At 41.2% G+C, this 26,638-nt stretch overlaps 1 protein-coding gene across 1 annotated transcript; it reads right to left on the reverse strand.

The window, feature by feature from the left end:
- Positions 1-2,918: 2,918 nt before the first annotated feature.
- Tcn1 (transcobalamin 1) lies at positions 2,919-14,239 on the reverse strand. Its single transcript, XM_048360760.1, has 9 exons — positions 14,114-14,239; positions 10,635-10,820; positions 9,701-9,841; positions 7,979-8,134; positions 6,463-6,650; positions 5,307-5,481; positions 3,801-3,981; positions 3,188-3,306; positions 2,919-3,030 (listed from the first exon to the last, which is right to left on the reverse strand). Exons 1-9 carry the CDS (start codon positions 14,190-14,192, stop codon positions 2,969-2,971), a joined length of 1,287 nt encoding a protein of 428 aa, XP_048216717.1. The 5' UTR covers positions 14,193-14,239; the 3' UTR covers positions 2,919-2,968.
- Between the last annotated feature and the right edge of the window lie 12,399 nt (positions 14,240-26,638).

Below are 26,638 nucleotides of genomic sequence, written 5' to 3' on the forward strand. Positions count from 1 at the left end.
TGTGCCTGGAAAACTTCAGCCACCTTTGCAGTTGATTTCCCCTCTGCCTAGGATGCTCTTCCAGATAGCCACTCCCCTCTGCCCCTGTGGCCCCTTGCTTCCTTCAGAGCTCTGCCCAAGGGAAGCTTTTATTTACTTTTTTCCAATAGAGATGGCTTTTATTATGATTTTTATTTTTTGCCAGTCCTGGGGTTTAAACCTCAGGGCCTGAGCACTTTCCCTGGCTTCTTATTGCTCAAGCACTCTACCACTTGAGCCACAGCGCCACTTCCGGCTTTTTCTATATATGTAGTGCTAAGGAATCGAATCCAGGACTTCATGTATGGGAGGCAAGCATTCTACCACTAGACCATATTCCCAGCCCCTGATTATTTTTATTATTATATATTACTTGTACAAATTGTTGTTTCCATAATTCTTATGATCATGTTCATACTTTGATCAAGTTCAGTGCATCTTCTCCCCTTCCCACTGCCCCTGCCTAGCAAGCAAATGACATGATTTTATTACTCTTTATGGTTGAATAACACTCGTGCGTGTGTATGCGCACACGTGTGTGTGCATCACATTGTCTTTATTCATTTGGTTTATGGGCACGTAGGCTGATTCCACTGTTTTGAATAGCACTGGGATACACATTGGTATGCAGATGCCTCGGTGGTACCCTGACTTACATTCCGATAGAAAACTGTCCCAGAGTGGTTCAGCAGGATCCTATGGTAATCCTACATTTGGCTTTTACTATGGAGACGCCATACTCATTTCTATAGTTGTTTTACTCATTTCTGATATTACCCCTGTGGATAAGGGATCCTTCCTCTGTTGGGGTTCAGCTTTGGCCTTGAGGGGGAAGGGCAATGGAGAGCGCTGCATTCCAGCCCTGGGGGAATGCGGAAGCAGGCCACAATTCTCTGGGTCCGGAACCAGAAGAACTGGCTTTGCAACCAGCCCCCCAACTTTCTCGCCAGCCCATGTGCTCCCCATTCTCGCGGGCTTTTGCCCCTGGGGTGGTGCTATGCAGGTGACGTTAGCTCATGAGGGGGTCTTATGACAAGCTCGCCAGCCTATCGCCAGCTTTTGGCCGATCACCCCCTTTTCTCGTCACCCCCTATTATATCAACTGCTAGCCACTCCCTTATTAAATCAGATTTGCTCTTGAAGCGTCTCCGAAATCCGCGTAAGCCTGGCTTTCTTCAAGGGTAAGGAGGGAGGTAAAGCGATCTTGTATGGCCGTGTGCACCTGAGGTCTTTCCTGAGCCCCCCACTCCACTCTGGCCTTACCTGCGGGTCGGGTGACCAGGGGAGAGGGTGAGAAAGGGAGCGATTAGATTAGAGTAGAGCCTGGCCCCCCATGCCAGGGGAGGCGACCCGAGCCCGGCATTCCTCCATGCCCGCCCATTGAGTGCCAGCTCTCTAAATGTACACTTCCTTTAGGTTGTCACATACGGCCCCATGGTTGCTGCAAGCCTGATGATGACACAGTTGTTGCAGTTAGCCACAGGCCAGGCATCTCGTAACTAAGACATTTTGACAGTCCTTAGTTAAGTGTTGCCTGTTTATTTATTTCTTTAGACAAGCTTTCACTATGTAGCCCAGGCTGGCTTTGAGTTGGTGATCCTTCTGCCTCAGCCTCCTGAACACGGGAATCACAGGCGAGCACAACCGTGCACAGCTTCGCTGGGTTTATTTATTTGCTTGATTGATGTCCTGCTCCCCAGAATACCCTTCTGTATATCTTCACTGTGAGTCCCCACTTCCTCCGTGTCTCTGCCCAATGGGAGGCTTTGAGAGAGTCCTTTCTAGTCTCATCTCTGAGAGAGGTCTCCCCTACACAGTGACCTCCCTCCCACCACTGCCCATGGTGCCTCTTACTTGCTGTACCTCATTACTGTGTGCACTCGCCGGTTGTGTGTTTCTCAGAGGTGTTGACTATTTTCACTTCCTTATCCCCAGTGCTTGTGACTTGAGTGAGTGAATTAACAAGCAAATATAAGATGTGGGCTCTAAAGCCTTGTTTTATTTCTCAGGGAAGGTTGGTGCTTGCTGAGAGCATAGGGGTTGTGTTGGTGTGGGCTCAGTGGCTTCTCACATGCCCTGTGTCCGCTCTTCATGCCCTTGCATAGTCCCCTTGGGCCCGTGTGAGTTGCCCACACATGTGGGAAATGTAATGTGGCAAGAGTGATGGGTTGACGTTACGAAGGACTGCCTTCCATATTGCTTACAGTCTCTCTCTGTGGCTCTTCTTGCTCCTTGCTCTGGTGAAACTGGCTATGAGGTTGTGAGCTTCTTACGGAGAGCCTATGTGGTGAAGAACTAAGAGAGGGTGTCCAGCCAACACCCAGCGACAGAAAGGAATACGGGTGTGAGTGAACCCAACTCATTAGACACAGGGCCTAACCTCCTTTCACTTCTCTCTTTCCTGAGGCTGTATCTCCTCTAATAACCCTTTTAAAAATGAGCTGGGCACCAGTGGCTCATGCCTATAATCCTAGCTACTTGGCAAACTGGAGAGATTTGAGAATCAAAGTTCAAAGCCAGACTGGGCATGGGACTCATATCTCCAATTAACCAGCAAGAAGTCAGACCTGGAGACAGGGCTCAAATGGTAGAATGCCAGCTGTGACAAGGTGGGTGGGTGGGTGAGGGGAAACAAGTGAGAGGGAGAAGACTTGGTATCAGCTTTCCCCCTACCAAAAGAACTCGGGGCCTGCTTTGTTTGTGCACAGTTGTTGATCACTTTATTGAGCAGAGAGAGACAGAGAGAGAGAGAGAGAGAGAGAGAGAGAGAGAGAGAGAGAGGGAGGGAGGGAGGGAGGGAGGGAGGGAGGGAGGGAGGGAGGGAGGGAGGGAGGGAGGAGAGAAGGTTATTAAGTCTCCTACTGAATTGGGATAAATGAAAAGGAAGACACAAAACCATTTTCTGTGTGGAATCTCACTACAAAAGGTATGTCCCAAGGCAGGTCTGAGACTAGTATTTGCTCCAGAGGACCTCTAAATTGTCTCCGTTATGGACCACATAGCTACCAACTCCTACAAAGAAGAAGAAAGAAAATCAAATGACCAATCACGGAATCATTGAATAATAAATAGAATATATCTCCCAACCTAATTAAAAGCCATTCCTCCTTAAAGCTCACACCCTTACACATGGACACCTGTGAATCTTTTTGATACATTTCCTCCTTACCTTGACTGAGTGGTTTGCCCCCACTCAGAAGTTCCCAGTAGGTTCTGTCGTTATTGTTGGCATTTAGGCCCTGAACCGATGTGATGTAGGGGCCCCATTCGCTCTGCTCCACTGTGAATCTGTGAGGGACAGGAAGTAAGTTGCTTACTTCTTGTCTTGTAGGAACTTAGAATTTTCAAAGAAAATCCTTTATAGATGTTTTTTAAACTCTAAAGCTGAGCATTGTGGCTCACACCTGTAATTCTAACTACTTGGGAGGCTGATAGTGGGGGATCACAATTTGAGGCCACCTGAGATGGGGAAATAGATTCCATCTCACTGAATGGTTGGGAACAGTGGTGAGTGGTTGTCGTCCCTAGTGGTGTACAAAGTACAAGAAGGAGGATCACAGTCCTGGGCCAGCCCAGGCATAAAGCGAGACCCTACCCATGGTGAAAAAGGATCTGGATGCGTGGGTCCAATGTAGAGGGGCAGCCTAGTGAGTACAAGGTGTGAGTTCAATCCCCAGTACCACCAAAAATAAATCAAAACCCAAACATCACTTGGTAACAGGACAAAGAAAGAAACCAGCTTTACAGTAAATACTTTTACATTAGGTTATATTCAGTGATACCGAAATAAAGTCCTATTCTCCTTCTGAGCTTCCTTCATCACATCTAGAAAGACTGAGCCACTTGGCACTCTGACATTGATGGAATAGGTTTGATCGATCTTCACAGAGTAATGCACTGAGATTAGTGAAGGCGAAGAGGTGGTCACAGGCGGAGGCACTGGGATGGAGATGGGAGAGTTACCTGGCAGGGACAGAGAAAGAGGGAGAAATCGAATAATAATTTTTTAAAAATGGTATCAGAGTTTGCATAGGTATTCATTTTCTATCCAAGGTCTACTTTCCTTTATCAGGGATGGATGTGGAAGAAGGAACAAGTATCATTCATCAAGGGACAGATCCCTCTCGTAGCTGTAGCCAGAGGCTGACTGGCCTGGGAGGCTGGTGTTTGGCTTGACTCCCAGCTGTTTAAACCATTGTTCAGTCCAGTGCTGTATCTCACATTGGGCTCTCATTTATTTTTCTTGTTGTTTTGCTTTGGCACAGGATCCACAAATGGCTTGCCATTCCCCCCTTTTTTATTTCTTAGCATTTACTGAGAACAAACTAAGGGCCAGACATGGTGCTAAGAACTTTACTGGATGATCTCATTTGATACTTTATATATATATATAAAAAAAACTAATGATAGGACATGTTATCATTTCTGTTTTTACTTCTTAGAAACCCAAAATTTAAAGGATAGGCACTGCTGGTTGTTGATGGCTTGTGTTTGTAACTTTAGTTACTCAGAAGGCTGAGCTCTGGGGATCGTAGTTTAAAGCCAGGCCAGGCAGGAAAGTCTGTGAGACTCTTACCTCTAGTTAGCCAGCAAAAAGCCAAAAGTGAAAGTGTGCCTCAAGTGGGAGAGTGCCAGCCTTGAGTAAAAAGGCACTGAGTATGCTGTGGTAGTACACACACACGCGCGCACACACACACTTGCACACGCGTGCGCGCACACACATGGACAGTTTTGCTCAAGGTCCCTGATCTATGATCTATAAGGGGCAGAACCAGGAATAACCCAACATAGAAGGAAATAGATCTTTTCTACCTTATTACGAAATCATTTATTTGAATAAGCAATCCCAGCTGCATTTGTGTTAGAATACTTTCTATTCCATCTACACAGATGTCGTACTTTCCAATTTTCCAGAGGGTTCACTAAGCATAAATAACGTAATGGAAGATCAGGAACGTGATTCCCACAAATAGGAATCTCGCTTAGATTTTTCTGTATCCAACAGTAGTGAAGACATTCCTTTAGAGATAGACATCATTTGCTCAAACCTACCTGGATGATCGATGTTTGAACCAAGACTTAGTGCCTATTATCCTAAGAACAAGTCCTCAGTTGGTAGCAACACTTGATGATGTAATGAGAAATAATTTTCTCTGGGAGCTGTTTGGCTTTCTTTAGAAGCTTATCTAGTCGCTGTTCCAAAGCATACCTCTATCTCACATGCTTTGTGTCTGATGCTGAAAAATAAGCCAATGTCTCCTTTAGTGCTTATGCCAAACCGTACATACAAGGGGAGTCTTTGGTCACATCCAAGTAAGTCTTTCCTAGCAGGGCAGGCAAGATCTGGGCTGCAGCAGCTGGAATATTGAATGCTCCCTGGGAAATTTCATTCAGTATTGTATTCCGAGTTTCTTGGCAGTTCCATTCACTTTCACTGTAATATTTTGATGAGACAAAGAGGGCCTAATGGGAGAGAAAAAGAGGGAAAGAGAATGAGAGATGGTTTAAATAAGGGGACAAGCTCCATCTAGCTAATCACACGAGTATTTATTGGCCATTGGTTATGCAGGAGGCATGTTAAATAATAAAGTTATCTTTCTTGCCATCAAGAAGCTTATAAAGTAGTTTGAGTGGGGAGGTGAGAGATCTGCTGAATAGCACAAGCTACAATGGCTCTCATGAAAACTGACCTTTTCTGCCAATTCATGTATTCCCAACACTGGAAAAATACCTGTTATATAAGAAGTGCTAAATAAATCTGGTTAACACACACACACTATAGTGAAATGAGCCTTGGGATGAATGCCCTAAGAGAAACATTTACATTTATAGTGAGGCTAAGGAAAGGCCTTGTTGGAGAAAGTGGTACTTGGGGCAGCCTTGATGGTAGGATGGAATTTTTGTGGGGAGCTGTGTACTCAGAGAAGGAACAGCATGAGCAAAAGCCTAAGGTAGGGGTGAAGATAGAGCTTGTACACTATGGGAATATTTGCATTTTAAAGGAATCTACAGAGTCTTCTTGTTTATCCAGGAAGAACATTCGGGCTGCAGGAGGAAGTTGGGGCAGAAGAGAACAGGCTGTGGAAGGAAGCTGGGCCAACATGGTAGATGTTTGAGTCTCCAGGGTGAAATGTATGACCCAGAGCCCTGAGTTCAAGCTCCATGACCACCACCACCAAGAGCAAAAAAGTAACAGTTGAGGGAATGGCTTAAGCCGTGGAGTGCTTGCATCGCAAGTAGAAGGCCCTGAATCCTGTCAGAAAAAAATAGATTGGAGGTAAGAAAACTATATTTCAGGCAGGAGAGGAGAAATCACACAAGCAAAATCCAAATTAGCATATGATATCATAGGAAATAAGATCATAGGAGACCAAGAAGAAAAAAATCAAGTCATTGCTTTGCTCCACAGCTTCCATTTCCTCCTCTTGTTTTGCTCCGACTTACCTGCATAGCTGCTCCTGTACTAAACGTGTTTCCAATGAGACCATTTTCTTTTTTCTCAGACAGAATCTTTTTTACCAGTGAGCGGATATGATTGTCGATGCGCTGTAGATTCTCTTCCTGTGCTTTGGGCTGCTCCTTTAGACTCCTGCTCACACACGTCAAAGCCAGCACAGCCATGGCCCCAGTATCTGCCAGGAAGCAAAATGGTGACAGAGTGACTAGACATCCCATTTTGTCATGGACCAAATGGTTTCCTGGGGTGCAGAGTTTTCAGGGCTAAAAAAAAGGACCAATTTAGAACAATGTGAATGTTAGCTATGGTCATTGATGATGGGGAAAAAAAGTGTCAAGGCCTAACAGCCATACTTGGACTTTTGCTCCTTAAATACAATTCAGTTCCTTGTGTGGAGTTGCCATGTGTCCCATATTTAATATTTCAGCATATGGCTATAAGAATATAGACTTACAAACAGCCTTCCATGTGTAGATCGTTATGGTTCTCAACTTTTCCATCTTTTATTTCATTCTTTCAGCCATATTGGTAAAGGAATTGAGAAAACCCATTTGAGACAATAAATCAAGCAAAATATCTGTAAAGGTATGTTCCTCTACAGAGAAACACTTTGTGAAGTCCTTTAAAAAATGATACCTAACAGAATTATTCCTCAATAAACCTTCTTAAGGGAGTGGACAAGGCAAGAGATGGGAAGAGGGAGAATAAAGACTTTTATTTTTTTCTTGACAGTTTGACTCTCTTTTGCCCTTTAATATGGCCCTTCCTTCCTTCCTTCCTTCCTTCCTTCCTTCCTTCCTTCCTTTCTTTCTTTTTTTTTTTTTTACAGGAAGAGGAATATGAAAAAGAAATCTCATATGCTCCCTACTAGATAGAAATACCAAATAGTGATTTAGTGTAAACGTCTTGAAGAAAGATGAACTTGTGTGTCTGGACTCATAGTGGCTGAGCATTAATTCTGCTTGTCTAGATGTAACTTCTTTTAGCATCATACTCAACCCTTATTTTATCAGTGGACAAATTCATGTCAAGAGCTGGGGTAGGACCCAGGCCTTTTTTCTATTGTGCCACACATCTACAAAGAGGATTAATTGACACTTTATTATCCATTATTCTCCCCAAATAAATTCTCTTCTGAAGGCTTTGGAGTGAAGAAGGTAGAAAAAAGTTCAAGTAATTTTTATTTTTGGAGTCAGTCATGGGGCTTGAACTCAGGGTGCTGTCCCTGAGCTCTTTTGCTCAAGGCTAGAGCACTACCACTTTGAGCCTCAGAACCTCTTTTGGTTTCCTGTTGGTTAATTGGAGATGAGAGTCACATGGACTTTTCCTGGCCAGGGTGGCTTTGAACTGCGATCCTCAGATTTCATCCTCCTATGTAGCTAGGGTTACAGGTGTGAGCCACAGGTACTTGGCTAAGTTCAAGTAATTTTAAAAACTCAAAAGGCATGGACTACTGATGCCCATGTCCTAAATATATCCAGGGAATAAGGTTTGATGACTCACCTACTGAGAACTGGCCACCAAGATAATAGTTTTTATTTTCAGGAGCGAAGAGTTTAGCAACTGTGGCAGTTGAATATGTTCTATTGAACAGACACAAGGTTAAGATATCCAGGCTGAGCTGGTAATAGTTGGTCAGTGGATTGCCATTGTGTTCTTCTGACAAAGAGAAGAAAATTCACACTTTAGTCCTAGAAGTGCTGCAAAGATAATGCATTTTTCAATCATCCATGTACCTTATTTTGACTTTACATTTTAAGAGACATAAATAATAGAAAGAAGAGGTCACCCATAAGATCAGCAAGCTTGAGAAATCTAAAGGCTCTTAGGGGTCACAAGGGGTCCATTCAGCTCCTTTCATTTTATAACAGAGGAGATCCAGCTCAAATGAGATCGCAGTCCTATCTAGATATTCTGGCAGTTATAATAACAAGGCTACCCCTAAGCTTCTTCTTCTTTTTTTTTTTTGCCAGTCCTGGGCATTGGACTCAGGGCCTGAGCACTGTCCCTGGCTTCTTTTTGCTCAAGGCTAACACTCTGGCACTTGAGTCACAGTGCCACTTCTGGCCATTTTCTGTATATGTGGTGCTGGGGAATCGAACCCAGGGCTTCAAGTATACGAGGCAAGCACTCTTGCCACTAGGCCATATCCCCAGCCCCACCCCCTAAGCTTCTTGAACATTCAACATTAAGATAGAACCTACAGGAAGAATGTTAGGTTACAAGTATCTTCAAATGGGATGGGATTTCAGGGACTGAATAAATAATAGGATAAATGCCAGGTAGGAGTTGAAATAAGCACGATGGTGGTAGAAACCATGATGATTCTGTCTTCTTTATCTTATGTATGATGTATTCACATGTACATCTTTGGAAGGGCTGCAAGGAGGGCACAAAACTGGAGGGAAAAAAGAGCAAAAAAGTGCAGCTGTGGACCTCACTGGACACTGATGAAAGTGAACTTGTGGGTGGAGATGGGAGGGAGGGGTTGGGAGAGAGCGAGGGAACAGAAGACACTGGGCGAAAAGAAATGTACTCATTACCTGATTCATGTCGTTGTAATCCCTTTGTATATCACCTCCATAGTAAAAATAAAGTAAATTAATACAATAAAAAACAATGCACTGCATCAACAGCCAACAGAGCCAACAATTTATTTTTCCAAGTGATAAAGGACCTGGGCCATCTTTAGCCTTTATATTTATATCAGTGTCCCCTATTGTTGAACTGTTCCTGTGAAATCATTATTTGTCTAAAATCCAAACTAAGGAAGGACTAAAAAAATACTGTGTCTCAGGCTGGTGATATGGCCTAGTGGCAAGAGTGCTTGCCACCATACATGAAGCCCTGGGTTCAATTCCCCAGCACCACATATACAGAAAATGGCCAGAAGTGGCGCTGTGGGTCAAGGAGCAGCAGAATGCTAGCCTTGAACAAAAAAAAGAAGCCAGGGACAGTGCTCAGCCCCTGAGTCCAAGCCCCATGACTGGCAAAAAAAAAAAAAAAATACTGTGTCTCGTGTGTGTGTGTGTGTGTGTGTGTGTGTGTGTGTGTGTGTGTGTGTGTGTTGTTATGAAAAAGAAGGGAAAGGGAAAGGGAAAATGCTCTACAAAGATACAATGGAATAAATGGGAGAAAGAGGAGTAGAGTAGGGTGAAACCATACAGTTCTCACTCAGGGAAGGAGAAGACAAGGTAGTCTAGAGTCTGAGCACTTGATTCTTACCCATATTCTCCAACTCTGCTTTGAATTTATTTTCCAGATGGCTAAGTAGGTGTTGATTAAATATGAAGCTTTCATCATGGGTATGACACGCTCCCAAAGCCAGGATGACCATAGCAAGCTGTCCTGAGCTCAAATCCAATCCTGAAAAGTTTTGTAAGATACACACTTATGAATTTTTTGTACTCCTGTCTTCCTTGTGACTTATATTGTTTATTTTTTTCCTGTTCTCCATACTGTAGTGTGGTCTTCCCTCCCTCCCTCCCTCCCTCCCTCCCTCCCTCCCTCCCTCCCTCCCTCCCTCCCTCCCTTTGTATTGGGATTTGAACTCAAGGATCTATGCTTTCTAGATAGGTGCTCTTCAACTTGATCTAGTCAATTTGGCTTTTAGTTGTTTCTTGAATTGGGATCTTGCATTTATCCCTGGGCTTGTTTGGATTTTGATCCCATTTATGCCTCAGACATAGCTGTGTCGACAGGTTTGAACCACTGTACTCAGCTTCTTTTGGTTGAGATGTGTGGGAGGTCTCACAAACTTTTTGCTCGGGAAGGCTTTCAACTGTCATCTTCCCAGTCTCTACCTCCCAATTAGCTAGTATTACAGGCTTGAGTCACCTGCACCAAGCTGCATAGTAAGATGTCTTAGTTGTGATTCATGGCCCTCCATGCTTCTAAAACTCAGCCAGCATATGATACTTAACCTTTGATTAAGAATCTATATCTTCTTTTGCACTTCCCTGCTGCCTGTTGAAAGGAAAATGGTTTTAAGTGTCTAAAGACACAAGACAGAGGTCTTGAGATTTCAAGACACCCTGTCATCTCCAGTTTTGTACCGCTAGGATAGCGACAACAGGAAGGTACTTTTAGGGTTTGTTAGAGGTCATCTTTGTAGTTAGATACATCTTTTCTTATGCTTCCAGAGGCTGTAGGTACTCACCTCTCCTTTCCACAGTGTTTCTGACTTGTTGAGAGAACTCTTTAAGTATGGTTTGGTTTTGGTTCTGGATCCCAACAAGTCTGAGGGAAAGCAGGACACTGGCAGTCTGAGTCACACTGGTGTACTTTGGCTGGATCATTGTGTCCAAAAGTGGGTCCAGATGGAAGTGGACTCGCTCATTTACCTCTGTGACAGAGGAGGAAAAGACATATTACAATAAGATTAAGAGAGAGATGTGAGTGGCTTCATGTCTTCCTTATTTTAATTAAAAACCGAGGATCAGAAGTGACATGAGTGGCGTAAGGCCAGCCCTGGACTTAAACCTAGTTCCAATTTCTGTCATCTCATGGTTCTTCTTAGTTGTGGCCTATATCCTCCTGTCATTGTGAATTCAGCCAGCTTAGCCAACAGTACTAATGTGTGAGAAACACAAACTGAAAATATTAAGACTAGAAACAAGAGTTTTATGAAAATAATAACAGTTATGGCACAGACCTAGTTCAAGACCCAGTGGGTTGAATAATGGCTCTGTTAGTGGTATAATAGAGAATTGGATTTGGAGTTTCTCCTGGTCTCCACTCATTCAGACATCACTCCTTTAACACGACTCCTTCCAGCTAAGCTCAACTTCTAGCTGGAAGTGTTCCTGTGTTTTAACAGCCAAATGCAAGCTTGCACTTGTGGATTAGAACAATCTTAGTCCTGCCTGGGGTCTCTGGTACCATTCCCTATAGAGAATGTCCTAAAGCAAACTTCCATCTCTAAAATGAAGATACATGTCCTCTGCCTCCCAATCTATGGCCCTTTCTACTTTGTCCATTCAGTTCTTCTCTGTCTTTTTCTAATTCTATTGGGTTAATGCTGACAGAATGAAAGCAAAAGCTCTATGTTACACGGGCAATCAACCCTCACACTGAGCAGGTGGTCAAGGTCATTAGGCAGTCGTATACTGCATAAGTGGGACACCTCAAATTTCAGCCTACAACACCCCCAAACCTAGGACAAGTACGGAGAAAAGTATCATTTTACTTTATTTGTGGAAGTAAAAGAGAATCAATCCAGAGCCCCAAAGTGCTGGAAGAGAATGCAGAGAGTTAGTTATCACTTAAAATTCAAGATAACATTTCCATTTAAATTGTGTATAATTTTGAGACATAGCCAAGAATCTTACCAATCTTCAGATTAGCTTGTGTATTAGTAGGGTGATGAGAATACCATGACCCTCCTCAGATTCAGCCAGCTTTGGGTGGGTTACTTGCTCCTTAATGTACAACTGTAGACAAGTTCTGTAACTTTCTTTTTTAAAATTTAATTGTAATGTACAAAGGAGTTACCATTCCACGTGCCAGTTTATGAGTACAAGGCCTCTTGATCTGTCATTCTCCCCCATTCTTCTCAACCCTAACCATCCCGTGAATTTTCCTAATGTCCTAGTATATGTGTGTGTGTGTGTGTGTGTGTATGATATTATGACTGCATTCTGCCCTCTTCCTCTATCATTCATTTACCCCTCTCCCCTTAAACTCCTACCCTTATACCTCAAGTACCAGCTTTCTAGTATTCAGTTTGTTAGACTGTAAGTTCATTGTTCAAAAGAGTTATACCATTTGAATTCTCAGTTAATATGTTTCTGTACATGTGCATATGACCCGACATATGTTTACATATATGTTTATAAGTTTGGTTGAACTTTCACACATGACAGAAAACATCTGTCCTTTGTCTTTCTGGGCCTGACTAAAACTGAATAATAATACCTTCTGGATGTGGAATCAAAAGTCACTTCATAGAATGTAAAGTTCTGTGTACATTCTTGCCTCTCATGCTGCTGGGGTTTCTCTCACTATACCTATAGGATCTGGGAAATGTGATTTCCTGTGTCCACTTTTCTTCATTATGAAGGAAACAGATGCAAAGATCTGAATGGCATGACTGTAGGCTCTTTTCAGACACAAAAGAACAATTGTGAGCCACCTGTCTGAGATTTTGTGCAAGTACTTCTTTAAAGCAGATTTTTCTGGCATTGGAACAAACCTTTAGTTCCTCGTCACCTAGTCACAGCAGTTTCCTTGGCTACTAAAAACAAATCAGGTTTCTGTTTAAGGAGCTGAACTTCAAAGCCTCTATAGAGATCTTTAATTCTTAGGATCCAACAGGGGAAATGACACTCCAGGAAGGAAAAATTGACTTGGCAGATTTTGCACTTTCAACCTGTTTGAATGCAAGTCTTTCTTCTGTGGGATTGATCTTCTCATGTAACCAACAGAGTACTAGAAAAATGAAGCTCTCTTGGGCTGGGAAGGTGGGGTAGTGATAGAGTGCTTGCCTAGCATGCATGAAGTCCTGGTTCGATTCCTCAGTATTACATACCCAGAAAAAGCAAGAAGTGGTGCTATGGCACAAGTGGTAGAGTGCTAGAAGCTCATGGACAGTGCCCAGGCCCAGAGTTTAGTCCCTAGAACTGGCAAAAAGAAAAAGAAGAAGAAGAAGAAATAATGAAGCTCTGTCATTGAAGTCATTTTTGGACAGGGTTAAAGGCCAAGTCTAAGGTAGAGAATCACATAAGAGGAATCATGTTATCTGACAGCTAGAGTAGACTTTAGGAGATAAGTGCATTAACACTCTCATCTCATTATCTTCCACTCAAGGATGAAGATAAGGAAATTCAGGAAGACTGAGTCATTCATATACTAATAAGTTAAACCATATACAAGCTAGTTTCTTCCCCCATGCCCCGCCCCCTTTCTCTCACTTTAGGGTTTTTTGTTTTTCTTTTTGTTTTTTTTTTGCGGGTCTCAAGGCTTGACCTCAGGGCCTAGTCACTGTCCCTGAGCCTCTTTGTGCACAAGGCTAGGGCTACACCACTTGAACCACAGCTCCACTTCTGGCTTTTTCTGAGTAGTTTATTGGAGATAAAGAGTCTCATGGACTTTCTTGCCCTGGCTGGCTTCAAACGGCGAGCCTCACATCTCAGCCAAGCTAGGATTACAGGTGTAAGCAGCGGTGCCCAGCTCGCTTTAGGTTCTTGAGGATGAGTTCGCCTATCTCAATTCAGCAATGACAAGAGAGCAGTCTCCATTGTTTGAACAACTATTCTTGTTTATCATTGTCTATTTCTTTCTTTTTTCTTTTTTACCATTATCCTCAATCATTGTCTATTTCTTTAGAGGTTAATCTAAGTGGGTTAAACTATAGAACTATAGATTGCATCTCATAATCAAAAAGTAACTTTCTGGAGCCAGGAATTGTCTATCACTGGAAATGAACTTTTAAATAGATAGTTACTGAGTAGGAATGCTATGGAAGAGAGGATCAGAGCATAGGAAGAACCATCAGACAAGTGAACAGAGAATCTGTGACGAAGAGTCCAGATGCATAGAAAACTGACACTGGGTTTCAGTGAACCCCACAGTCCCCTTCCTATTACCTTCAGGACACGATAGCCCACTAGTCTAATTTTAGCTCAAAACTGTACTCACCACAGATCTTGCATAGCTGGCTTGGAATAAGAGAAAACAACAGAAGGCCCATGAGGGGCAATTGGTGTGTTGGTCTCATCTCTCCAATGGCGTCCTGGAATACTGAGGCCCGGCTAGCTCCGTAATGTGGAGGGCTCTGTAATGTGTAGGTAGTGGGTAATAAGAACTCGGTCAGGTTGTCCGAGCCTTTGTCACTCAACCAAATGTTGAGCAATGTCGGAGGTGTGGTCAAGTGCGTTTGTCCAAGTAATGTGATAAATCAGGAAGAAAGTTTGAGAGGTATGGTTAGAGAGAAATGAGGAAATCATTTCTCATTGTTTCCTGCCCTGGACCTTGGGGATTCACATTGTGTTACTTGTGTTCAGCCCAATGAGTATGAATGAGGCGAATGACTATTTTCAGAAATGTTTCCATCTGAACACTTCTACTTTGGTTCCCATTCATTTTATCTCCTGAGTAATTAGATTTGATGCGGGGTGGGGGAAGGGAATGGACAAAGGAAAGTAGAAATTGTTAAGGATGAAGTTAGTTTAGGCAGGATTAGGAAGGCTGGCTCTTCCAGACTCTGGCATGGTAGGTTTTTACCCTAAGATGTTTCTCCTGAGATAGATAATTTCCAGGGGCTTTTTTTTTTTTTTTTTTAGCTCAGAAGGAAAGCCATAGAGATTTACATCAAATACAGATTTCTGCCCTGCTGGACAGTTGTTACATGCTACTTGTGAGAAGCCTTGCCTTGCAGTGTTCCTTCTCTTACATTCTATTGGAGAAGATGTCAGCCTGGCTGAGAACTTTGTTGTCATGTATGACCCATCATTTGCAGTGGATCTCAGACATAGGTACATGGTACCAACTTGACCGGCCTTCGGGCACCTGGATGAACTACCATTTCTCTCTTTTTTTTTTTTTTATTGTCAAACTGATGTACAGAGAGGTTACAGTTTCATATGTTAGGCACTGGATACATTTCTTGTACTGTTTGTTACCTCCTCCCTCATTCCCCCCTCCCCCTTTCTCCTCTCCCTTTCCCCCCATGAGTTGTTCAGTTCATTACACCAAACAGTTTTGCAAGTATTGCTTTTGTAGTCGTTGGTCTTTTTACTCTGTGTCTCTTGATTTTGGTATTCCCTTTCCCTTTCCTAGTTCTAATACCAGTATATACAGTTTCCAATGTACTCAGATAAGATACAGTGATAGTACAGGTACAACCACAGGAAGGGGATACAAGAGGATCATCAACAGTAGAAGCTACGGTTTCACATGGCATTGAACTACCATTTCTGGATGTGCCTGTGATAGTATTTGCAGATGAGATTAAAATTTGAATCCATGGAGTCAGTCAAGTAGGCTTTGCTCTCTACTGTGAGTAGACACTTAATAAAATTTGTGTAAGGCCTGAATGAAACAAAAGTGTTTGGTTCTTGCCAGCTTGCTTCAGCTGGGCATCTTGTCATCCCCAGAGCTTCATTCCATCACTATTTATGGTTGGTTCTGAACCAGAAATAATTTCCAAATCTGTGCCTTAGCATTTACTCGTACCTATCTTTAGGCATTCTTCACCTCACTTTTTTTTTAACCTGCCAAGAGTTTAATTTTCAGTACTGACAAAAATAAAAGATGTGTTGAAGTCAAATTAATTCAAATTGACAATTAGGCCCGATCTAGAGCCTTTGGAAAGAAATAGAAATCTTTTAAACATAACAAAATAAACAAAGTCTAAGTTACTCGGTGTTACATTGTCCCTACCAGTAAAAATTCAAACATGGGTCCACAACAATGGTCATCATCAGGCCTTGAAGGATTTCAACACTGCCAAGACACTTATTTTCTTCCCTACCTTTAGAAGCTTCAACGTTTTTGCTAAGGAACTATCTGTCTGTGTCCTGACTTGGCTTATTACAAAGAAATATAGTCTTCACCCCACTCTTACAGCAGCGTTTCTCCAACTTGATTAATAACAGAGACCACATCGAAAGGAAAAGAATTCTCAAGGGAACACAATTTGAAATACTCTGCCTTTCAACTGCCTTAAAGTTGTAAGGTGGCTCATACCTGTAATCCTTGCTACTCAGGAGGCTGAGATTTCACAATTGCAGTTTGAAGCCAGCCTGGGCAAGAAAGTCCATGAGACTCTCATTTCCAATTAACCACCAGAAGACTGGAAGTGGAGCTGCGGCTCAAAGTGGTAGAGTACTAGCCTTGAACCTAAGAACTCAAGGACAGCACCGAGGCCCTGAATTCAAGGCCCATGACCAAACAAAAATCAATCAACCAATAATATATATATATATATATATACATATATACATATACATATATATTTAAATGTTTATTCTTGGTTAAGACATGAAGGCTTCTACTAAGCCTCATCTGAAAAGTCTGGACTAAGCATCATGATCTGTAAGACCTCTCAATGGAAAGTTCCTCTGATGAGCCAACTTCTTTCCAGCCACAGGGATTTTATTGGTGTAGCTTCTTGTCTTGAATGCTTGCTTCACAGGGTGCTACTTTCAGCCTCATCCTTCTGTGGAATGTGGAAGTGCTGTGTTCTCAGGGATCTTCTCTCTGCACTTCCAGTCTGGGCATATTCCTGTTAGTAACTTCTGTCATATTCTTTGCTTTCCTTTGTAGCTGCCTGTATCTATTAAATGTTTATCTCTTTGCCAGACTCAGTTCCACCGTGGCAAAGGAAGTTCTTTCTTACTTGGGACTTCATCTCTCCCCGCCACCCATCCTATTACCCCCTCCCAAATGCCTATGACATGTGAGTTGTCAGATATTTGCTGAGAATCTCCTCAGATCCTTAAGCCAAATAAGTCCTTCTCTGAATAGAAAACACAGTGGTTTTATTTTAAACAGTTGATTCTGTTCTTTGTATTTTTCCCCCCCCATGGCTTCCCGGCCTTTTGGCTAAGATCAAGCATAGTATTCCCCCCTCCCCCCACTTATTATGTAGCTTAGATCACAAAAAAATACAGTGAATTTTTGGGAAATATGGGCTGGAAAAAGTGATTTGTAAACTAATATGACTTTAGGTATAAAATTGCCCCAAACAAAATGCCTCTTCCAATTTCCTTTGCTTTTCAGGACTATTACTTATCAATTGACATGTGAAAGAATTTGGAGGGTTCCAATCCTTCCTTTTGTGTGTGATTTTTGGCTCTTTATAGAACATGTTTTTTTATTGCTATTATAAAGGTGATATACAGAGGTGTTACAGTTACATGAATCAGATAATGAGTACATATCTTTTTGGATACCTCTTCCCTTGTTCTCGCCCAGTTTTTCTCTCTTGTTTCATTTTATTTTTTTTTAAATCTTTAAGTAGTTGTACAAAAGAGTGTCAGTGCAACATATCAGATTAGGAGTGCAATGAATCTTGATCAGTGTCATCCCTCTATCATTCTTTCTGATCTCTTCCAACCCTACCCATCACCTCAAGTTACCTAGTTCCATTTATACATATGTACATTGAATATCATGACTGTCTTTGCCTACCTTTCCTCTCTCTATTTGTCTACCACGCCCCCCCCCAACCTCTTCCCTACCCTAACAACATGTTTTAGTTTCCCGGTATTCATTCTGTTAAACTGTAAGTTCATTGTTCAAAGGAGTTATATTATCACAATCTCCCATTTATGTATACCATACTTCAGTCAGTTTGTTTGTATATTATGCATAAGACCCTGTGTATGTTTTCATCTATGTTTACAATATTGACCTAACTTCCATATATGAGAGAAAACACATGCTCTTGGTCTCTCTGAGATTGTGGCTCTTTCTGCACAAAAGTGAGGTACAAAAATGTCGTCTGTGTTGTGTTCTACAAAGGTGGCTGAGCCATTGTTTTGAATGGAAGTGATTTGTCCATCCACTTTTCTGACTTCTGAAGTGGTGTTGCTTTATCTCTTTGGCTCTCCATCTCCTCCAAAGCAAATAGCTTATCTTATTCATTCATATGCTTGTGAAAGAAAGAACGATCATTTTTAAATCCTTCCTTTAAAATGTGTGTGATTTCCTTTGGGCAGCGCCCATCCCACTCATCCTTCCTGGGCAAGGCCACTTCCCTGTTTGAGGTTTCAGCTTGTGCTTGTGCCCTCCTAATTTCTTGCTTGTAATACAGCCACTTGCCTCCTGTCAGGCTCCATTTCCCCCACCAATGATCAAGTGTTGACTCTCGATCATGATGTGGTGACAGAGCCCTTTATTCCTTCCCTTCTCACTTATTATTCTAAGTTGTGAGGTTGCTGCTACTCTCACAGTCATCTAACACATCCTTGTGCAATTCCCAGATACACACTCTGGCTGGAGAGTGACTACAGCTCACACGAATGCAGTGTGTGTGCAGTTCAAAAATCTAGAAGAGAGGATATATATATATATATATATATATATATATATATATATCAAACTGAATTACAGAGAGGTTACAGTTTCATACATTAGGCATTGGATACATTTCTTGTACTGTTACCTCGTCCCTCATTCCCCCCTCCCCCTCCCCCTTTTCTTCCCCCTCCCCCCCATGAGTTGTTCAGTTGTTCAGTTCATTTTCACCAAACAGTTTGTAAGTATTGCTTTTGTAGTTGTTTGTCTTTTTTTACCCTATGTCTCTCGATTTTGGTATTCCCTTCCAATTTCCTAGTTCTAATACCAGTATACCCGGTTTCCAATATACTCAGATAAGATACAGTGATAGTGTAGGTACAACCACAGGAAGAGGCTACAGTTACATATGGCACGTTGAAAGTAGTTACAACTGTGATATAACAATCGTTTCCATAACATGGAGTTCATTTCACTTAGCATCATCTTATGTGTTCATAAGGGTATAGCTATTGGGCTCTTGTGATCCTCTGCTGTAACTTGCCTAAACCTGTGCTAATTATTCCCTATAAGGGAGACCATAAAGTCCATGTTTCTTTGGGTCTGGCTCACTTCACTTAGTATGACTTTTTCCAAGTCCTTCCATTTCCTTACAAATGGGGCAATGTCATTCTTTCTGATAGAGGCATAAAATTCCATTGTGTATATGTACCACATTTTCCTGATCCACTCATCCACTGAGGGGCATCTGGATTGGTTCCATATTTTAGCTATGAAAAATTGTGCTGCGATGAACATTGTTGTGCTGATGGCTTTAGTGTGATTATGTTTGTGGTCTTTTGGATAGATACCCAAAAGTGGGGCTGCTGGGTCATAGGGGAGTTCTATGTTTAGCCTCCTGAGGAATCTCCATACTGCTTGCCAGAGTGGCTGAACCAATTTACATTCCCACCAACAATGAAGTAGGGTTCCCTTTTGGCCACATCCCCTCCAGCAGTTGTTATTGTTAGTTTTCTTGATATAGGACATTCTTACTGGGGTGAGATGGAATCTCAATGTTGTTTTGATTTGCATTTCTCTTATGGCCAGTGATGTAGAGCACTTTTTCATATGTCTCTTGGCCATTCTCATTTCCTCATAGAGAAGTCTCTTTGTAAGTCTCTAGCCCACTTGATGAGGGGGCTATTGGTTCTTTGCGGTTTTGTTTTGGATGAAGGTAATTTTTTTAGTTCTGCATATATTTTAGATATGAGGCCTTTGTCTGTTGAATGGCCGGTAAAGATTAGAAGAGAGGATTTTGAATGTCCTCATAACAAATACAATGGTTTATAAAAGAAGGGGTGAAATTGATCAGAGTCCATTGTAAGCCAATATGGATATGTCAAAATAACCTACAGATAGATATTTAATCATGCTCTCACTGAGTGTGGGATTCAGAAAGCACGGCAGCCATTTCAAATAATAAACTATTCTTTAGACCTTGCAATGGCACTTTGCATGCCATCAGTGCAAAACAGGGACACCCAAGCCAAGAGGCAAAACCCACTCATTCTTTTGGTGCTAATTGCTCCTATCAGAATGCAGAGACCACGGGGAGCCATTGGTTGTGAAGAGCTCATTAGAAGAGGAGAGTATTTCGATATATATAGCTTGTGTGTTTGTGTGTGTGTGTGTGTGTGTGTGTGTGTGTGTAATGATTCTCAAGTACTCTTCTGTATCTTTTCCGTTAGTCTCCAAGTTTTAGAATCACTGTTAAGAAGACATCTTTATTAGTTTTCATATTAAACCACAGGGGCCCAAATTGCTAAGAAAGTTACCTGAGCTCAACTGTCCTATAGATTTGTCACTGAACTTTGATGTTGGAAAGCTGGAAGGTATAGCCTTTGGAGAAGGCAGTGAGCTAAAGTGGGATGGAAATTTACACAAGAACTAGAATTCATGAGGGAACTCGGAAGGAGGAGGCATTAGAGAGGGCTCAATGTAGAGATGGAATTTGTGGATGTTTTGTTTCTGAATTTAAAAACTATGTTCATGAATGGTATGGGTGTATCATAGTTCTGTATCGTATGAACCTTGTGAAGTTGATCTCCATCTCCTACATTGTTCACAGTGGTTTTTTTCCTGTTTCTGTTGATAATTATCATATTGTTTTTGCTCTTCATTCTATTAATATGGCAGTCCAATGAGTTTCGTATGTTGAGTCAACATATTCCTTTCCGAAGATGTGTCCCATTTAGCTATGGTACAAAACCCTTTTCTGTATGCTGTGCATTTGGTTTGGTGGTATGTTGCTGGAGTTCTTGGGTTTATTTTCGTAAGGAATATGTCCCATGATGCCTTTGGTTTTGATATCAGTGAAATATTGGCCTCATATGTTTCTTCTTTCATTTCTGGGAAGATGTTGTATTGCTTCTCTAAATATTTGTTAGAATTCTTACCAGGGAAACCAAATAGGGTCTTTATTTTTCTTTGTTGATAGATTTGATAATTTCACCTGAATAGGTCTATTAAGATGACTTAATAGGTAAATATTACCTAGTAAATAACTTAATAGGTCTACTAAGATTAAACACCACTCCAAGTCAAATAAGTAGTATTCCAGGAAAATTGCCACACAGGTTAAATATTGGCAGCTGGATTGTTTGTCTTCAAGGCCACTGTGGGCTGGGCTGGGTATTGGAATAGAAAGTGTTACTATAACACAAAGTTTATTTTTCTTATTGAGCCTATCTTTTTTTTTTTGGTCAGGGACTTGAATTGGGCCTGGGTACTGCCTCTGAGCTTTTTTGTTCAAGGTTAGCACTCCACCACTCTGAACCACAGTGCCACTTCCAGTTTTCTGGTGGTTAATTGGAAATAACAGTCTCATGGTGTTTCCTGCCAGGGCTGGCCTCAAACCACAGTTCTTGGATCTCAGCCTCCTGAGCAGTTAGGATTACTTGTGTGAATCATCATGCCCAGCCCTGCCTTGATTTTTTTTTTATTTAAGTATTTTTTGGTGAATACAGACCCTTTGGCCTTCAGGCAGGAGAGTTTTTGGTATAAAAATCTTACATCGGGGCTGGGAATATGGCCTAGTGGTAGAGTGCTTGCCTAGCATGCCTGAAGCTCTGGGTTCAATTCTCAATACCACATAAGCAGAAAAAGCCAGAAGTGGCGCTGTGGCTCAAGTGGTAGAGTGCAAGTCTTGAGCAAAAAGAAGCCAAGGACAGAGCTCAGGCCCTGAGTTCAAGCCCCAGGCCTGGCCTAAATAAATAAATAAATAAATAAATAAAACGCTTAAATCTCAACGCAACCTGTTTCATGTTCACATTTATTTAAAATTCCTTTGTGACACAACGTATTTCAATTTAAAAGGCCTTTTGTTCCCATTAGATTTTCCCTTATGGAACTTTCTCTTTTTTGGGGGGTGGCACATGGCTTTGAACTCAATGCCTTGATTTTCTCAGCAAGCTCTCTGTCCTTGAGCCACTCCTCTAGCGGCTGGAACAGGAGTCACTGGGAAAATTCTCTGAGGGGATTTGTGTCTAGGGGTGTACAATGGACCAGCTGGTTTACAGCTGAGAGAAGTAAAACATTTAGATAAGAAACCACTTCCTCTAAAGCCGGTCATGCTGTCCCTCTGTAATGAAACTTCATCTATGCCATTTGGCCAGTGCCAATGCTCTGCCCTCACTCCCTTGACTCCTCAGCTCATTATTTCTTTCTGGTGCTGGGGTGCTGTTCCTTAGTATCCCTGGGCCTCTGTATAGGGGCCCTCAGCTCATTCACGGGGGTTTCATCCTCACCTCTTACTACCACCCCACTGGGGTTTCAACAAATGGGTTTTGGATGTGGGAGCACTTCTATTCAGATCCTAGTGACAGGGAATTAACAAACATCTGATCATCTGTTAAAACAAAAGCACATTTTATTATAACTCCTTGGGAACTTGAAAACAGACCCTTCTTCACAAGATCATGAAACCTGTGAAGGGGCACTTTATTAAAAGTCAAATAGTTTAAGACATTTGAAAGTAAAAAACAAACAGCAACCTTAGGCAGTATGCAGCCTCATCGGGGAATTGTATGGACTTCTAATATCTCCAGAGAGGATGATGAGTTGTGGAGCAGTATGAAGCAGTGGTATTGGTCTGCAAAGAGAAAACGGATCAGAAGCAGCTACAGTGTCACTTTAAATATACATGATATGTATTTTAGACGTTATATATTATTTATAATTATTATATTGCATAATATTGCATAGTATGGTAAATAATAATATAATGTAACAATATATTATTATATTAGATAATGTTGCATCTATTGCCTATTATTTAATGCACAGCATATAATGTTATATCATATATTACATATAAATATAATATGTATATATTATTTATATGTTACATATAACTATATGTTGTATACAAATATAACATGTTTTATTGATACAATTTATATAATATACATTATATAATCTGTTATATTAGAATATACAATATATAATGTAAACATTATATCAATTATATATACATAATATTATATAATATGTAATCAATAGTGCATAATATATAACATATTATACATTATATTACATATTCTAATATAACATATATAATGTCTATAATATGTATATCATTATGAATAATATGTTATATATAGTATATACCATGATATATAGTATATATATATTAGAAATGCAAAATGTATTTCCCAGCTTTTCCTCAATTGAGAAACCAGACATTTACATAATTTCTTTGTAAAATTCTTGTTTCATGTTCTAAAGTACATTGGATGGCACAAATCCACGTCCTTCAAGTAACCTCACCATCGGATTCCAGCCGTACGTGCCTCTGACGCATGGGTTTGTTCTTTCGAATCTTCTCTGTGGGCCATACTGGTTACTAGTTACTGGAGCTGGAAGGCTGCAGAAAGGGGGAAGAAGACTATAGAAGTATAAAGATCTATTCAAGTATTTAATATTTGGGGCCTGAAGTCAAGGCAATCCTTGGTTTCCCTGACTTTGGACCATTTCCTTCTCACTGGGTCTCGAGGAGCACTGTGAGTTTTGCCATTCCATTCTCATTATTAAGAATGAGTTGTACATTTAACAACAGGCACTGGTAAGCTTTATGTAAAAGGAGATCCTCCAAAATATACCACAAGGCTTGCTATTAGCTGATTGGAAGTCATTGACTTAAAAGTTTGGTGATCTCAGACCACCATAATATTATATATTAGGGTGTATTTCAATGAGCCCTAATAGGAATCCTATCTATGGAGAATAGAGACAGTTAAAATGTTTAACAAAACTGGTGTTCCAGTCTGTTTCTCTAGCCTCTAATGCCATAGTAATAAAACTGTCTATGCCCATTGCCTTGTTGATTCATTCCATGCCTCTAATATCCCTGGCTGGTCTTGACTAAGAGATTATGGAATTTGTAGTGATTATATATAGTGAAAGTAGTCCTTGTAGTTGTATATAGAGATTTTTACAACCATGGAGAAAGTTACTCGATGTAGGGTAACACTGGCATCAGCTATCTATCTATCTATCTATCTATCTATCTATCTATCTATCTATCTATCTATCTTTTATTTATTTGCTGGTCCTGGGGTTTGAATTCTGGGCCTTTTTGAACTCTGAGCTCCTTTTGCTCAAGGCTAGCACTGTACCCACTTGATTCACAGTGCCATTTCTGGTCTTTTCTGTGATTATTTGGAGATAAGAGTCTCAGGGCCTTTCCTGCCTGGGTTGGCTTTGAATGGCAATCCTCAGTTCTCAGCCTCCTGAATAGTTAGGATTACAGGCGTGAGCCACTGGTACCTGGCCCAGCCACTATATCTTGTATGCAATTTGAACTCATCACTACTTGAATCCTTTTATGTGTATTATATCATGTAATCTTCAGTAGAAATCTTTGTACTGGGTATTATCATCGTCACTTTGAGGAGATCAAGAACACAGATTACAGTGCCAAGAAAGTGAGATTCTCACAAGGGCTTGGTCAACCCTGTGACCCTGGCTGAGCCTCTCAGTTTCACCCCCCCTCCCCCCCGCAATCCAGTTGACATGTTAGACTCACTAGGGGGTAAAACAGGTCACAGGAAGTAAACCTTTAATAGTTGAATATCTGGATTGAAAGGTGACTTCAGATATAAACTTGATTCCATAACCTGGGTAAACCTGAGGAGACAAAAGGAAAGTCTAAGTGGACTTAAAAGATCCATCAGGAAATAGTGGTTCAGTTAAAACATGGCACCTTCTTATACAAGGAGTCTCTCTGGGGGTCATGAAAGAGATCTTTCCTGAGTGGCCAGGAAGGATTTAATACCTTGTATAGGCATGGTTCAGATGAGAATACATGATATTTGAATTTAAATAGTATTGTCTCTGTGCTGTGTATACACCATTACCAAGAAAGGTGGTAATAACATTTGAGACACTTTCCTTTAGATTCTATGAGACCTTACAATTCGGGCCTTTGAAATCTAGATAAGCAAAAGATAACATCTAATTACAATGAATACTTCTAGTAGTTTGACATGTTTTTCAGAAATAACATGAAGCTTTTTGGAATTGGGAAAAATATGGCCGAGAGAATGTGAAGATTTTACCAATACCATATGGAGATTGCTGTGATGAATTACGTCTCTTTATAACTATTTACTTTTAATATTCAGTTAGCATAATCAGAAATCCCCTATTAGTTTTTCTGGCCATGTCAACAAACTCTTATGAACATCCTAATGTTTTATATCATGCCATGAACACAATCTTTTATAAAAGCTTTCAAAATGAGCCAGGTGCAGGTGGCTCACACCCGTAATCCTAGGCACTCAGAAGGCTGAGATCTGAGGATCATGGTTCAAGGCAAGCCAGGGGAAGGAAAATATGTGATATTCTTACCTCAAATAAACTACAAAAAAAAAGCCAGAAGTAAGAGTTATGGCTCAAGTGGTCGAGCACTGGCCTTGAGCAAAGGAAGCTGAGAGACATTACCTACACCCAGAGTTCAAGTTCCAGGACCAGAACACAACAGCAACAAAAGCAGAAACCTCTTAAGGTATTGATTATATTTTGGATGAAAAGGTTAAAAATTATTTAAAGAAAATGATAACTACTAGAAGAAATAGTATTTGGTAATATTTTTTTCTGCAGAGTTTCTCAGGGGAAGTGGGAGGGAATGAGATTGATTTTGTCTGAAGGCAAATTAAGTGATAAGGCTTTCAAATGATCCCACCTCTTCCCTATACTGATGCCTTCCTCCTCCTTTTCTTTGGTCTCGAACAAGGGAAGGATGCTTGTGTATCTGGAAGAACTGAGATATGAGCTGAAGAGCCAGACAGTAAGCACTTGTTATTGGAAAATATCAGCGGTGATAGTTACTCAAACTATCCTAGGATTTCCCTTATCTGTTCTTCTGTAAAATTAGGAGAAGTTATGTGGGACATTTTGGGAACTGACTGACAAAATCAAAAGCTTATATACCAATTTGTTCATTTTTTAAGATTATGTTTAATTAATTTTTGTTAATCCTGGGGCTTGAACTCAGGGCTTGGGAGCTGTCCCTGAGTGTTTTTGCTCAAGGCTAGTGCTCTACTACTTGAGCCACAGTTCTACTTCTGGTGATTAATTGGAGATAAGGAGTCTCACAGACTTTGCTGCCCTAGCTGGCTTCAAACTGCAACCCTCCATGTTTCAGCCTTCTGTGTGGCTAGGATTACAGGCAGACACCACCAGCACCCTGCTCATTTGTTTATTCTTAACTCTCACTCCATTTGCCCAAATTGGTATAGCTTATTATCGCCAACTCTTTCCCCCCAAACTATAGCAGGCAGCTTAGGAGCCACAGAGTCTCTAAGAAGACTTAATCAGGCAATTATCTAATTACCTGTCTCCGGATGTTGCAGTCACTGGTATGGTACAGAAATTCATATTGTCCATTGTTTATTGAGGTTATAGGACAAACATATCCCAGGCGTAATTCATCAGGGAGCATCAGGAATTTGTAATCAAATACAGTTGGCTTAAGTCTGACCCAGAACCAAAAGGGGTTGCACTGTATAGTCGCTATTAAGAGGTGAGAAAAAGAAAAAGTGTCAGGCAAAATTGGTATCAGGGAGCTCAGGGGAATTCAAGGCTATTTAATTGTAAATGGTGCTCTTGTGGGGAAGGAGAAAAAACACATTTTAGAGGTGATTTTCTTACCTTCTCCCT

Source organism: Perognathus longimembris, chromosome 13 (genome assembly GCF_023159225.1).
Source record: "Perognathus longimembris pacificus isolate PPM17 chromosome 13, ASM2315922v1, whole genome shotgun sequence".
NCBI classification, from domain to species: domain Eukaryota; kingdom Metazoa; phylum Chordata; class Mammalia; order Rodentia; family Heteromyidae; genus Perognathus; species Perognathus longimembris.